General features: G+C 47.6%; 1 protein-coding gene across 14 annotated transcripts in view; it reads left to right on the top strand.

Annotated features, from left to right (window-relative positions):
* LOC140465897 (supervillin-like) overlaps positions 1-16,637 on the top strand; it is a 242,531-nt gene that overhangs the window by 206,127 nt on the left and 19,767 nt on the right. For 13 of the 14 annotated variants that reach the window (XM_072561805.1, XM_072561814.1, XM_072561812.1 and 10 more), the window contains 4 exons: positions 5,085-5,361; positions 8,078-8,232; positions 11,200-11,302; positions 14,044-14,254. In XM_072561805.1, coding sequence (XP_072417906.1) covers positions 5,085-5,361; positions 8,078-8,232; positions 11,200-11,302; positions 14,044-14,254 — 746 coding nt within the window. The remainder of the gene's footprint in view (positions 1-5,084; positions 5,362-8,077; positions 8,233-11,199; positions 11,303-14,043; positions 14,255-16,637) is intronic. The other variant, XM_072561807.1, reaches the window with a different exon arrangement.

Here is a 16,637-nt window from a genome sequence, read left to right as displayed (position 1 = left end):
AAACCCTGTCCAACACTGCCCCCCACCTGCCCCCTCAAACCCAGTCCAACATTGCCTCCCCGCTTGCCCCCCCAAACCATGTTCAACACTGCCCCCTGCCTACCCCCCAAACCCTGTCCTAAACTGCCCCCCGCCTGCCCCCCTCAAACCCTTTCCAACACCGCTCCCCCCGCCTGCCCCTCACAAATCCTGTCAAACACTGCCCCCCCACCTGCCCCCCTCAAACCCTGTCCAACACCGCCCCCAGACTGCCCCCAAACCCTGTGCAACACTGCCCCCCGCCTGCCCCCCCAAACCCTGTCCAACACTGCCCCCCGCCTGCCCCCAAACCGTGTTCAACACTGCCCCCCATCTACCCCCTAAACCCTGTCCAACACCGCACCCCCCGCCCCCTCACACCTCGTCCAACACCGCCCCCCGCCTGCCCCCTCAAACCCTGTCCAACACCGCCCCCCGCCTGCCCCACTCACACCCCGTCCAACACTGACCCCGCCTGTCCTCCCAACCCCGTCCGACACTGCCCCCACCTGGCCCCCAAACCACGTCCAACACTGCCCCCCACCTGCCCCTCTCCAAACCCTGTCCAACACCGCCCCACTCCTGCCCCATCAAAACCTGTCCATCACTGCCCCCATCAGCCCCCAAACCCTGCCCAACTCTGCCCCCGCCTGCCCCCCAAACGCTGTCCAATACCGCCCCCCACCTGCCCCCAAGCCCTGCCCAACACTGCCCCCCCTCCTGCTCTCACAAACCCAGTCCAACACAGCCCCCCGACTGGCCCCCCAAACCCTGTCCAATACTGCCCCCCGCCTGCCCCCCTCACACTCCGTCCAACACCGCCCCCCGCCTGCTCCCCATACTCTGTCCAACTCTTCCCCCTGCCTGCCCTCCCCAAACCCTGTCTAACCCTGCCCCCCAACTGCCCCTCAAACCCTGTCCAACACCGTCCCCCACCTGCCCCCCCAAACCCTGTCCAACACCATCCCCCGCCTGCCCCCAAAACCCTGTCCAACACCACCCCCGCCTGCCCCCCAAACCATGTCAGACACTGCCCCCCTGCCTGCTCCCCTCAAACCCCATCCAACACCGCCCCCCCGCCTGTCTGCCCCAATCCCGTCCAACACAGCCCCCTGCCCACCCTCCTCAAGCCCCGTCCAACCCCATCCCCCGCCTGCCCCCTCAAACCCTGTCCATCAATGGCCCCCGCCTGCCCCCCTCAAACCTTATCTAACACTGCCCCTCCCGTCTGGCGCCCCAAACCCTGTCCAACTCTACCCCCCCACCCCCCAAACCCTGTCCAACACCGCCCCCCCGCCTGCCCCCCACAAATCCTGTCAAACACTGCCCCCCCAACTGCCCCCCTCAAACCCTGTCCAACACCGCCCCCAGCCTGTCCCCCAAACCCTGCCCAACACTGCCCCCCACCTGCCCCCTCAAACCCTGTCCAACACTGCCCCCCCACTTGCCCCCCCAACCATGTTCAACACTGCCCCCCGCCTACCCCCCAAACCCAGTCCAACACTGCCCCCCGCCTGCCCCCCTCAAACCCTGTCCAACACTGCCCCCCGCCTGCCCTCCTAACCGTGTTCAACACTGCCCCCCCCGCCTACCCCCCAAACTCTGTCCAACACCGCCCCCCGCCTGCTCCCCCAAACTCTGTCCAACACTGCCCACCCGTCTGTCCCTCCAAACCCTGTCCAACACGGCTCCCACACCTGCTCCCCCCCAAACCCTGTGCAACACTGCCCACCTGCCTGGCCCCCTCAAACCATGTCCAACACTGCCCCCCGCCTGCCCCTCCAAACCCTGTCCAACACTGCCCCCCTAAACCCTGTCCAACACCGACCCCCACCCCCCAAACCCTGTCCAACACTGCCCCCCGCCTGCCCCCCCAAACCCTGTCCAACACTGTCCCCCCGCCTGACCCCCAAACCCTGTCCAACACCGCCCCCCCAACCCTGTCCAACTCCGCCCCCCTGTCTGGCCCCCAAGCCCTGTCCAACACTGCCCCCCACCTGCCTCTAAACCCTGTCCAACACTGCCCCCCACCTGCCCCCCCAAACCCTGTCCAACACTGCCCCCTGCCTGCCCCCTAAACCCTGTCAAACACTGCCCCCCACCTGCCCCCCCAAACCGTGTTCAAAACATGCCTCCCCACCTGACACTTCAAACCCTGTTCAATACCGCCCCACCGCCACCCCAATCCGTGTCCAACCCTGCCCCCCGCCTGCCCCCAAAACCCTGTCCAACCCTGCCCCCCGCCTGCCCCCCAAACCCTGTCCAACACCGCCCCCCACCTGCCCCCCAAACCCTGTCCAATACCACCCCCCCGTCCTGCCCCCCAAACCCTGTCCAACACTGCCCGTCCGCCTGCCCTCCAAACCCAGTCCAACACTGCCCGCTTGCCTACTCCCCCCAAACCCTGTCCAACACCGTCCCCCTGCCCCACCCCAAACTCTGTCCAACCCTGCCCCCTGCCTGCCCCCCCAAACCCTGTCCAACACCGCGCCCCCCCCGCCGCCTGCCCCCCAAACCTTGTCCAACACTGCCCCCCGTCTGCCCCCAACACCCGGTCCAACACCGCTCCCTGCCTGTCCCCCCCAAACCCTGTCCAACACCGCCCCCCCGCCTGCTCCCCCAAACCCTGTCCAACACTGACCCCCCACCTGCCCCCCAAACCCTGTCCAAAACTGCCCCCTGCCTGCCCCCCCAAACCCAGTCCAACACTGCGCCCCCAAACCCTGTCTAACACTGCCCCCTGCCTGCTCCCCCAAACCCTGTCCATTACCGCGCCCCCACCTACCCCCCCCAAACCCCATCCAACCCTGCCACCCGCCCCCCCAAACCCCGTCCAACACCGCCCCCCGCTTGCCCCCCAAACCCCGTCCAATACCACCCCCCGCTTGCCCCCCAAACCCCGTCCAACACCGTCCCCCCGCCTACCCCCCCAAACCCTGTGTAACACTGTCCCCCGCCCATCCTATCCACCTGCCATGTGCCCCCACCCCTCCGGGGCAGTGAGACTGGACACCAACAAGACTGCTTCTGCTGCTGCGTTTTGGTGGTTGAGTCTCCAACACACACACACACAAACCTCTGCCAATGTTAGAGAGATTACCTGGGGAAGGGGGTTTAGGGTACATATCTGTGTAGAACTCCAGGGAAAGAGAGGGGGTGGGAGGTCACTCATTTACAGACGGTGTCTGCACTCCCATCAGTCCAGGACTGTTCTCGGCAGCACTCTTAATCACCGTAAACAAAAGACGCCATCAGTGTTGAACATACGTCTTTGATGTAGTGTTTCTGTCAGGACCTTCGGATAATCTGATTTTCGGATAATTGGTATTCGGATAATCAAGATTCCTCTGTATTTCCTGTTGTGGGATAAAGCAAAATCAGAGGCAATCAATATAAAATAGTCACCAAGAAATCAAATGGGGAATTCAGCAGAGGCCTCTTTACCCACAGTGTTGTGATTGTGAATCCTTGTTGTGTAAGGAGTAGCCATGTACCACTGGGGAGATGAAATGCAGACTGGGCAACCACTCTAACCGTAAAAAGACCTCAAGTTTCCTGTTGCCTGCCACTTCAACAAACTAGCATGTTCCCACGGCAACATTTCTGTCTCAGGCCTATGCAGTCCTCCAGTGAAGCTCAACATAAGTTAAAGAAACACCATCTAATTTTTAAGTTGAGGACCCTGCAGCCGTTGGGACTGAACATTGAGTTTAACAGCTTCAGAGTATGAACACCTACTTCCATGTTCATTAACCATTCCGTCACCCCTAGATCCTGTTGTGTGTGGATTTCTCTTACCACAGCCAACCCATTTTCAATGATACACATTTCCCCTTAGCAACCGTTCAGCATTGACCTCTCTCCCACATTACTATTAGCAATCCCTTTTTATCTCTTTGTCTCCTATTCTACTCACTCCTTCTCCCAAAACCCCTTTCATCAACCTAAATACCGCCATTTATTTGCCTGCTGCGTTCAGTTCTGAAGAAGGGTCACTGGATTTGAAATGTTAACTCTTTTTCTCTCCATAGGTGTTGTCAGACCTGCTGAGTTGCTCCAGCATTTTCTATTCTTGTTTCAGATTTCCAGCATTCATATTTCTTTGTTATACCACAAGGGGTAGTTGCATCTAGTAGTACAGATACATTTAATGGGAATCTCGACCAGTACTTGAGGGGGGAAGGAAATGGAGGGATGTGCTGATGGAGTCAGACGTGGAATCTTGCAAAGGGTCAGAGTCTGCTTCCTGCCCACATTCCCCATTGGGCCGACTGGCCTGTTTGTGAATTGTTTATTCTATCTAAACAGAAACTTGCTTCTTTTTTACATTAATGAAGACACCAAAATAATGGAAAAGTAATGAAACATTAACAAAAAAAGATGACAGCAACAAAGTATACACAAGAGCTTGAATCGATGTTTTAAAAAGGTTTTGAGAAAATAGAAAATGGAAAGCTCGGTTAATTAACAGTTAATGGGATGAAGATTCTTCAAAGTGTAAGCTGCATATCTGCATTCACGTTGTGTAGCAATCTGGGTTTGCTCAATATATCATTTCAGTTGCACGACCCTGTAATCTTTTGCTATAAATTCTGTGTCTTATGATCACGTTCCACAGCTACCTGATGAAGAAGCAGCACCCTGAAAGCTAGTGCTTCCAAATAGACCTGTTGGACTATAACCTGGTGTTGTGTGATTTTTAACTTTGTCCACCCCCAGTCCAACACTGACCTCTCCAAATCATGTCTCTGAAAGGCATTCTGTCACTGCATCCAGGACAATCAAACCACTTCAACACCTAATGATTTGATTTGATTTATTGTTGTCATATGTACCTAAGTAAAGTGAAAACTTGTGTTTTGCAAGCTTTTGAAGTATACACACTGTTGTAGCCACAGTAAACCATTGGATGTTACTCTTAACATTTGCTCAAGAGATTAAATGTTCCAATTTTAACCATTTCACTGTCAGAAGAAATTAAATCCTAAAACCAACTCTAAGTATTAATGTCATGTCCTTTACATAATGTCATGTCCTTTGTTCTCCTTTACATCTGTGTTCTACAGTTAGATCCTCAGAATGACCTGAAGCCGTATGATGCTAAGCTGCTGATTCCACTCCCGCAAGTGTCACTCCGAATGATCCTGGATGGAGTGGATGTGCAACGTGGTTATGGATTTCTACAAATAGACGGTGAGAGGATGTCGGAATTGAAGACTGTCGGTGTGGAGGTCTGGCACGTTCAGGAGTTTGAACACAGCCAGCTCCCCAGAGAGAGTTATGGCCAGTTCCACGAGGGGGACACATACGTTATCCAGTGGAAGTACACCATCAGCAGCCTGGGTAAGGGGATGAGTGAATCCTGACAATGCCATTGCACACTGTACTGACTGTTAATGTTGTGTCATTGCACCCTCTGGTGGGCATACACCATGCTGCAGTTTGGGGAAGAATAACAAATTCTATTCATGCAGCAATTTTACTGCAAAAGGATGTCCTCAGACACTTTACAGGAGAGGTAACAAGTAAAATTTGGCACTCTGCCACATTTTAACTTTGTTAAAAAAAAATTAATTGGAATGGTAGCACAGCAGCTATGTTACTGGACTAGCAATGCTGGAAGTGTGAGCTCAAATCCCTCCATAGCAATAGGGAAATTTAAATTCAGTTAATTAAAGAAAACTGGAAGTGAAATTAAAAAGCTAGTAATGATGACCATATAACTATCAAGATTGATTAAAACTCCAACTGGTTCACTAATATCACTTTCGGAAGGTAGTTGGCAATCCATAACCACTTGGGTATATATGTGACTCCAGATCCAGAGTAATTTTCGAAATTATCCTCAGAAATGACCAAACAATTTGTTCTTGGGAAAGGTGACTCATTCTCAAGAACAATACATTCTGGTTTGTGAATGAATAAGCATTTGGATAGTAATTTTAAGGGGTGTTTTAGAAGAGAGGAGGGATGGAGATTTTAGGAAGGATTAAAGGGTAGTGGGCAGCTGAAGGTATGACCCTCAAAGATAGAATCACAAGGTGGTGAAATTAAATGATGAGAAAAAAACTAGAATTGGAAGAGCCCAGAGATCTCTGAGAGTTGAAGATGGTTATAGAGATAGGGACAACTGTGGGGCTGCAGGAGGTTACAGAGACAGGGAGGGCAAAGTCATTGAATGGTTTGAAAGCCAAGATAGGGATTATAATATCCTGGCATGGCCACACATTTTATGTGCCCAAGGACCGGCCTTGGTTCCAGGTGGGATATGGGCAGCAGATATTTAGATGAGTTCAAATTGATAGGAGATGGAAGGACAACCAGGAAAATGTGATAAGAGGCAGGTCTAAACCGTAATGTAGACAAGTCATTGATTTGGATGGCCTTGGTGTTCGAGTGTATGTCTGAAGTCTGAAGTCATCTCAGGGTCAGATATGACACTAAGGCTTCAAGCAGTCAGGCTCAGACTTAATGGATGCTCAAGAAGAGACACTTTGCAGTCTACCCTATGTTTAATAGGAAGAACTTTCTGCTCATCCAAAATTGGATGCCAGACAACATGTGGGACAAATTAAAGGTAGCATTGGAGTTGAGATGGGTGATCGTGAAGTGGAACTGGGTATCTGCATGACCTTGATGAAGGGTCTTTTTGTAGATCACAGCTGAATTTACCTGGTGTAAGGTGGAAGAGGGGACTGAGAAAATACAACGTTTTACTGAAGTGTGTTTTTACCATGAGAATGTGCTTCAGGCAGCTCACCTGCCGGGACGCCTCCAATGCAAAAGAAGCAAGTTTCATCTCTGACAGACACTGATTTCTAATTTGATCTGATTCCCAAACGAGAAGCTCAGAAGTCACACAACACCAGGTATATTTATTTGAAATCACAGGGTTATGGGTACAGGCAGGTGGAGGTGGGTACTGCAGATACTGGAGATGAGAGTCAAGATTAGAGAGGTGCTGGAAAAGCGCAGGTTTATTTGAAATCACAAGATTTCAGAGACTGTTGGACTATAACCTGGTGTTGTGTGACCTCTGACTTTGTCCACTCCAGTCCAACACTGGCACCTTCACATCATCCCAAAAGAGACCAATTGAAATGGAAACACATGTCTCTTCCTGCAGTAGGCACTGTCTCCTCATGGAAATTTTCCCCTCAGTTAATGCTGGACCTGGGAATATTTCACATGGAGAACAAACAGGCTGTGGTCCCTTTAAGGAGCAGACATGTGCAGTCAGGCAGCAATATTAAAGGGACTTTGCCATGTGAGAAACACCATGAAGGGGAATTAAAGGGACCACAGATACTAACTTCCCACATTACAAGTTCAAAAATATTTCATTGACTCTAAAGTACTTCATAGAATCCCTACAGTGTGGTAACAGGCCATTTGGCCCAACAAGCCCACACTGACCCTCCAAAGAGTATCCCAGCCAGAACCATTCTCCTGTTCCTCTATGTTTCCCCTGACTAATGCATCTAACCTACACATCAATGAACACTATGGGCAATTTAGCATGGCCAATTCACCTGACCTGCACATTACTGGACTGTGGGAGGAAACCGGAGCACCCAGAAGAAACCCACGCAGCCATGGGGAGAATGTGCAAACTGCACACAGACAACCGCCTAAGGCGGGAATCAAACCTGGGTCGCTGGCACTGTGAGGCAGCAGTGCTAACCATTGAACCACCATGCCACTTTGGGAGGATCAGTGGTCGCTATACGAATGCAGGTCTTTATTTAGTACTGGTGCAGTTCAGGTAAGTCAGTGCACACCTGCACTCAGAATGGTAGCACTCACTTCCACACCAGACAGCAGCATTGTCAACGCACTGCCTGCAGAGCTCTCATATTCTGGAGGGTGTGAGTTTAAATTCAGTGCAGTATGGATAGATTCTGTTGTACCAGCCTTAGGCGGCTGTCTGTGTGGAGTTTGCACGTTCTCCCTGGAATCTGGATGGACCTGAAACCAAGACCTGATTGACAGACAAAGACTGACCTCCAGTTAATGAGAGAAACTAAGTTGTGACTGATCTCCCTGTGTTTCTCCACAGTGGGAAAGCGACAGAAACCGGATCAGCTGAGCAGCTCTGGCCCTGGCAAGGAGCGATCTGCGTACTTTTTCTGGCAAGGTCAGCTGTCGAGCATTAGCGGCAAAGGAGCATCCGCACTGATGACTGTGGAACTGGGCAAAGACAGAGAAGCTCAGGTAACAATCACAGGCAGTGAGCTGCAGGAGGGTGGGGGCTACTGAGGGAAAAGCCAGGAATTACAGTCACTGTGTGTGGTCTGATTGTCACGTAGACACTGCACCATCCAAAACCACACTGAGCGATTATAGGCCTGGCCTTCCATTCTCTCAAACCTATCCTGCAATCCTAATAGTACTTTGACACCTTTGCTGGGATATCCCTCAATTCTGTTACCTGACAAAAATTCATTAATCCTAAAGTTGAAATGTTCAGTTTACCCAATGTCCACAGGCGTTGGTGATACACAATCATTAAAAAGCAGCAAGAATAGGCCATAAGCCTCTTGCACTGCCATATAATAAGATAACCTAATAATAGCCTTGGCTTCAGTCTCCTGTCTGCACCTGCCTGTTCCTGATGAAGGGCTTTTTGCCCAAAACATTGATTTTCCTGCTCCTCGGATGCTATCTGACCTGCTGCGCTTTTCCAGCACCTCTCTAATCTTGACTCTAATCTCCAGTATCTGCAGTACCCACCTCCACCTGCCTGTACCCATAACCCTGGCTTGATTGCCATGTTGGTCAAAATGTGCCCAACTCAACCCTCAATATGTTCAAACATCACCACTCTCTGTGGGAAGAGGTTCCTCCTCAATACTGCCTTCATTGGGAGATCCCTTACTTTGAACCTTTCGCCCCCTTCAAGATTCCATCAAGAATGCAAATGTCCTCTGAACATCTACCCTTGCCAAGGCCATTCACAATTTTGTCTTTCATCAAGAGCACCTTTCATTCTTGTACACTTCAATGAACAGAACAACGTCTCTTCTTCCTCAAGAGGCGAAGGAAATTCAGCATGTCCTTAGGGACCCTCACCAACGTTTATAGATGCACCATAGAAAGCATTCAATATGGATGCATCATGGCTTGGTTTGGCACCTACTCTGCCTAGGGTCATAAGAAACTACAGAGAGTCATCACACAAGCCAACCTTCCATCCATTGACTCCATCTATACTTCTTGGTGAGGAGAAGGCAGTCAACACCATCAAAGACCCCTCCCACTCTAATTGTAATCTCTTCCATCAGGCAGAAGACAAAATTTAAACACACATACCAACAGATTCAAACTTCTTCCCTACTGCAATTAGACTTCTGAAATACAATTCTCAAATCTAATGTTGATCTTGCTTTTTTATGTAGAATCCCAACAGTATGGAAACAGGCCATTGGGCCCAGCAAGTCCACACCAACCCTCTGAAGAGTAACCCAACCCAACCCATCCCCCGACCCAATTACTATACATTTCCCCTGCAGAGCTGTCACAAGGCTCAACGTTTATAAAAACAAATGATGGAAATATGAAACAAACACAAAGACTATTGGAGAAACTCAGCAACTCTGTGGACATAGAAACACATTAGCATTTTGAATCTGGTATGACTTGTGCAGAACTGAGAAAGATAATTTGAAAAAAGATGTATTGTTTGAATGAGATTCCACAATTAATAAGAGCCCATGGTATTGGGGCTGGTGTGGATAGAAGATTGGCTAATGAACAGAAGATAAAGAGTGCATTTTCAGGACGAAAACCTGTACCTAGTGGAGTGTGAAAGAGTTCATAGCTGAATCGACAATTCTACATGATCCTTATTAAACTAACAAAGGCTTGTTTTATAGTCTGTTCCGTAATGTGAGAGATTTGTCAGTAAGGGCATTACTGCTGGCTCAGTGGTTGTAGTCTTATCTCCATATCAGAGTAGGTTCAGTTCCAACTCTGAGGAATGGAATACTTCATTTTAGCTGACAATCCAATGCTGTAAGAAGTAAGTGTCAAAACCGCAATCAAAACAGCTGCCTTTCAGATAAAGTTTTAAATCAAGGCCTCGATCCCATGGCACCAGCATGGGTTTTTTTGGATTAATATCCATCTCTCAATCAGCATTGCTTTAGAAACACATCATCCTGTCCTGATTTCTAATGGGAATGTTTGTCGGATTTTGCAGTGGGGAAAATGGGTGCTGTACATTTCATATTCGATTGTAACTGCACGTCAGAGGTCTATATTCTGCATTTTGGAACGCCTATTGGGCTTGAAAGTAGCTACAAACTATAAATAAAGGTTCTAATGAAGGGTCACAGGACCTGAAACGTTAACATTTACCAGACCTGCTGAGTTTTTTTCCAGCAATTTCTGAGTTTGATTCTGATTTCCAGCACCTGCAGTTCTTCAGTTTTTTGAAAATAAAGGTCCCTGTTTTTGAAGACTGGGGGTCAAAGCTCTCCTAGTTAGGAAGAAAAGGTGTTATGTTGTCATTTTAAACCTACACAACATTGGATTTCCTGATGTTTAGGGATTGGTTAATGATGAATGGAACACAGTCAACATGGGCAGCACTGCTATAATTCATCCTCATGGTCAAGGCTCTAAACTCATCTCCTGCCAGCAATGGTTAGTCCTCATTGATTTCCCAGGGCTCCTCCTAACCACAGGGAGGCAATGCATCAGATGCCACCTGCCCCAGTAATTCGCTCAGTGCAGGCATTAGAACTGAGACAAAGTGAGCAATTTCTATTTTAATATGGCCCCTGTTGTCTGGCTAATTGCACGTGGCTGATTGGCATGTTCACAATATGCCCTTATTTACAAGGATCAATACAACATGATTCATTATCTCTTCAAAATGTGCTAATTCAACAGCTCCTGGTGCCACAACCAAAGACTCCAGTCATGGAGAAGTAGAGCATTATGACTAAGTTAGACCTTGCTGGGCTCTGTATTCATACCTTACCCAATGTACTGGATGTGAGAACTATAATGTATGACTTAGCATAAAGAGCTTTACGATAATAGAAAAGAAACAATTATTTTCAGTTTTCTTGGTTGATTTTCTGTTGAACCAAATCTACCTACTGACCTCGGGTTTACTGAAACAATTTCACCGATTGTTGACCAAGATTTAAATGGGTGTGTGCTGTTCCCCAGGTGCTGGTGTCACAGGGAAAAGAGCCCCCCTGCTTTCTCCAGTTGTTCCAAGGAGGAATGATTATCCACAGTGGAAGGAGAGATAACATCAGAAACCCACAAGGTTTGGACTGTGAACTTATTCTTTGAAGCAGTAAAGAAGCCAAGAGTGGTTGGCCAGTGGATTACGGAAAAATTGTGCAAATTCAATGATGGATGTTTCAGGGAGAAATTCCTACTCCCCCTAGGTCCAGTGGTACCTCTAGCCTGCTCTCAGTGAGCTAGGGTAATGCTGACTGTGTGTAATCTCATGGCTAGTTGGTTCACGATAACTGTTGTTAAATTATTGTACAAAGTCAACCTTACTCAGTCTGTCAGTGACACTCGCATAATAACAAATTCACTCTATTGTTGCTGCTTGTAGCTACACCAGCTACAAGAGCTGCTGCCATGCCAATTTGTTTAATATCAAAGTTGCACATACCCACTAGAGCATCTACATTCGCTCTGTGACACCCAGCGCCCACCCCTTGGTAAAGCCGTCATTCTGCTGTCTCCCCTTTGCACTCCTGAACAGATCTTTGTAGCTTTTCATTCTGATCAATTGGCTGAAATACTGACATTTTCTGGATATCTCTTCTTAGAGTTTTTTTGCACTTACAATTTCAAATGCCCTCCTAATTTGTTTTACAGATTTATATGCTTGACTCACTTTGTAATGTGTTATCCTAATTTTGCCATCCAGTGACCCTTTCTAAAGAACTTGCCTAGTGTTAATTCCCATAAAACCTCCTGTGGGAGAAGGTTTCCTGGGTGATTCTGATTCCAATCTCAGACGACTGTCTGTGTGGAGTTTGCACATTCTCTCCGTGGGTGCGTGGGTTTCCTCCGGGTGCTCCAATTTCCCCCCACAATCCAAAGGTGTGCAGGTCAGGTGAATTGGCCATACTAAATTGCCCACAGTGTTCAGGGATATGTAGGTTAGGTGCACTAGTCATGGGGAAACGTATAGTAATAGAGTAGGGGAATGGGTGTGGGTGGATTACTCTTCAGAGGGTCAGTATGGATTTGTTGGGCCCAATGGCCATTTTCTACACTGTAGGAATTCTATGATTCTATGAACGGGCTACTGCTGATGAAAATGGCTGGTTTCACTGTGAAAGATCTTGGTTAAAGGGTTGACATTCCTGCTGTATACATGCCTACAACTTCAGTATTTGATATATATCACTTACTGTACTTTATTGAAAGAGAACATTAAATGAGGCTGACAGTTTTGACTTGAAGCCCTGGTCAATGTGTAATCTCAGCATTTCTCTGCATGCATCTCCAGGGAAATTAATGTGGACTCCATCAACCTGTTTAGGTGGATGCCAAAATTGCTTAAAGCAAGTATGAGGAGCTTTCAAACGTATATCTCTCAGACAGTATGACCAAAACAGATCATGTGCACATTTATACCTCAATGTTTTTTATAGAACCTTGCACTGCGCACATTGGATCATAGAATCCCTAAAGTGTGGAAGAGGCTATTTGGCTCATCGACATCACACCAACTCTCCAAAGACCATCCCACCCAGACACCCCCACCAACCAGACACACACACACACACACAAACACAAATATTTCTGACAGGAATGGGAAGAGTTATAGAGTCATACGGCACACAAACAGACCCTTCGGTCCAACCAGTCCATGCTGACCATAATCACAAACTGTAACCCTGCATTTGCCTTGGTTAATCCCCCTAACCTGCACAGTTTTGGACAGTGGGAGGAAACCAGAGCACCCAGAGGAAACCTATGCAGACACAGGGTGAATGTGCAAACTTCATGCTGAGTTGGCACACATTACCCACTTATGTCATGATACTTCACAAAAGAATTCATCGACGGTAAAACTTTATGGAATGCTAAAGACAAAGTGATGAAAACCTGCATTTATATCGAGGTTTTTTTTGGTTCCAAAGTGCTTTCTATCCATAGAAATAACTTCGAAGTGTTGTAATTATTGTAACATAGCAACCAACTTGTACACAGCTAGCTACCACTAACATCAGTGAAATAATAAAGCAGATATTGTGTTCGAGTGACATTAATTGAGGGATGAATGCTGACTGGAGAAAATATCCCTTTTTCTTCTTTGAATTGTGCTGTAAGGTCTTTTAAAAGTTGCGACATAGAATCATAGAGTCATAGAGATGTACAGCATGGAAACAGACCGTTTGGTCCAACCCGTCCATGCCAACCAGATATCCCAACCCAATCTAGTCCCACTTGCCAGCATCTGGCCCATATCCCTCCAAACCCTTCCTATTCATATACCTATCCAGATACCTCTTAAATGTTGCAATTGTGACATATGTGATTCTTCTACCATTTGCTGACGGAAACAATTTTTCTTCCTCTAAGACCTGTCTTTTTCGCTTCAATCAGATCTCCCTTCCTTGGAGCAAACGAGTTTGAGGGGAACCACCCTGGTAAATCACTCCAAGATGCCCTCACTCTGGTCAAATCAGAACTTTGCATTGGTTCAGTATACTCTTACACTCAGTACCCTCTAATGGGGAAAGCTGACAATTCCATGGCCTGCTCCCTCATCTGGGTGGTAAAAACAATAACTGCAGATGCTGAAGACCAAATACTGGATTAGTGGTGCTGGAAGAGCCCAGCAGTTCAGGCAGCATCCAAGGAGCAGCGAAATCGACGTTTCGGGCAAAAGCCCTTCACCTTCACACTGTCTCCTTCAATGATCTATCCATGTAAACCCCAGGTCCTTCTCTCATTGTATGTTCTTTAATATTGTGTCATTGCCTCTCCCCATCCATCCTGCCTAAGTTCAAAGTTATTCTTATCTGTCTTCAGCAGGGCTTTGGAGGCTGTTTATCGTGCAGGGAGAGGTCGCAGTGGAGGGCAGCCTCCTGGAGGTGGCGAGAGAGTGCAGAAGTCTGCGTTCAAGGGGCTCACTAGTCCTGGTGAACACTCAGCAAGCTCTCATCTATCTGTGGCACGGTTGCAAAGTTCAAGCCAGTGTAAAAGAGGTTGGCAGGACTGCAGCTAATCACATCAAAGAACGGTAAGGAAGGAATTGCAGTCAGAAGGACTCCTGGTAAATTAAAGAGATGGTTCCCGGGAAATGTTAGAACAAAAAGTACTGGTTGTGTTGTCTATGCATTTCACTAGCCCCTTCCTCCTCCAAAGGAATCAACTTGTAACTCCAGTATTAAATTATGGATTTTTTTAAACCATAATCTGCAACAATGAATGACTGTCAAGTCACGGTCAGGAATCACACAACACCAGGTTATAGTCCAACAGGTGAAGTCACCTAATAAAGGAGCAGTTCTCTGAAAGCTTATGATTTCAAATAAACCTGTTGAACAATATCCTGGTGTCGTGTGACTTCTGACCTTTTGTCCATCCCAGTCCAACACCTACACTCCACACCATGACCAGTCATGAGCAAGGACACCAAGAAACAATCAGGGGCTAATATAGTGATGGGGGGTTTCTCATTGCAGCTTTCAATCCAGTTTGCATTTCAGTCTCAAAACTACTGCAGAAGCTGGAAATCAGAAACCAAAGTGGAAAATGCTAGGAATACTCAACAGGACAGTCAGTATCTGTGTGGAGAGATATTGCATTGAAGTTTCAGGTTGATGACGTTTTTCTCAGAAATGAACCAATCAGTTTGGAATTTAATGTCCATCCCCAAAGGAGTGCAGATTTTGGAAGTGGGAGGGGCCAGCTGGGGACCCTCCTGTTACTCCTACGTCTGGCTGGTAAAGTCCTTGTGAGGTCGTTGCTGTTCCTCCAGTTCTGAAGAAGAATCTGAGTGGGCGGCACGGTGGCACAGTGGTTAGCACTGCTGCCTCATAGTGCCAGAGACCCGGGTTCAATTCCCAACTCAAGCGACTGTCTGTGTGGAGTTTGCACATTCTCCCTGTGTCTGCGTGGGTTTGCTCCGGTTTCCTCCCACAGTCCAAAGATGTGCAGGTTAGGTGAATTGGCCATGCTAAATTGCCTGCAGTGTTAGGTAAAAAGGGGTACATGTAGGGGTATGGGTGGGTTGTGCTTCGGCGGGTCGGTGTGGACTTGTTGGGCCAAAGGGCCTGTTTTCACACTGTAAGTAATCTAATCAGATTGAACATAAAACATTAGCTCTGTTTCTCTCCACAGTTGCTGCCAGGCTTCTCAATGTTTGTTTCAGATTTGCAGCACCGCAGTATTTTTCTTTTATTTATGTAAGCACTGATGTTGTGTATGTAATTAGAAAGCTCGAAGAACAAACAAATGCCAAGAACAGAGCATGGAGCCTCTACCCCATCGTTTATTGACCTGAACAATAGCTTTGACACAGTAAGTCATGATTTGGAAGGTAATGAAGAAATCCATCACAATGGTTTGATAGTTTCATAATTCTGTGCTTGTGTGAAACAGATAGAATTAAACAGACTTAGATGCTGGGACTAACCCTCTTCAGCATATTTTTCTCTGCCATGATCTTCAGTACCTTCCAAGGTTACAATCCACTTATCAAAATTGTATGGACCAGAAGGTACTTAGTCTGAGATGTCTCTGGACAAACAAGGTCTCTAAGTAAACATCAGGATTTCCAGTTTGCAAATGACTTGTGCTGGAGAACAAGTCAATTCTAAACTGTGTATCTAACTGCAGGTCATGGAGTTGTTATAGAGTTAGAGTCATAGAGATGTGTAGCATTTAAAATAGAACCTTCGGTCTAACTCATCCATACTGACCAGATATATTAAATAAATCTAGTCCCATTTGCCAGCATTTGGTGCATATGTCTCTAAACCCTTCCCATTCGTATACCATGCAGATGCCTTTTAAATGCTGTAATTGTACCAACCTCCACCACTTCCTCTGGCAGCTCATTCCATACACGCACGACCCTCTGCATGAAACATTTGCCGCTTAAGTCCTTTTTAAATGTTTCCATCTCACCCTAAACCTATACCCTCTAGTTTTTGGACTTCCCCACCCCAAGGAAAAGACCTTGCCTACTTACCCTATCCAAGTCCCTCATGATTTTATCAACTTCCAGAAGTTCACCCCTCAGCCTCCGACGCTCCAGGGAAAATAGCCCCAGTCTATTCAGTCTCTCCCTGTACCTCAAACTGTGCAGCCCTGGCAACATCCTTGTCAATCTTTTCTAAACCCTTTCAAGCTTCACAACATACTTACTCCAGCAGGGAGACCAGACTTGCACACAGTATTCCAAAAGTGGCCAAACCCACGTCCTGTACAGCTGCAACATGATCTCCCAATTCCTAGATTCACTGCCCTGACCAAAAAAGGCAAGCTTACCAAACACCTTCTTCACTATCATAGAACATAGAACATAGAACATAGAACAATACAGCACAGAACAGGCCCTTCGGCCCACGATGTTGTGCCGAACTTCTAACCTAGATTAAGCACCCATCCATGTACCT

This window comes from Chiloscyllium punctatum, chromosome 42 (genome assembly GCF_047496795.1).
Source record: "Chiloscyllium punctatum isolate Juve2018m chromosome 42, sChiPun1.3, whole genome shotgun sequence".
Lineage (NCBI taxonomy): Eukaryota > Metazoa > Chordata > Chondrichthyes > Orectolobiformes > Hemiscylliidae > Chiloscyllium > Chiloscyllium punctatum.
This window is presented reverse-complemented; position numbering and strand designations above follow the sequence as displayed.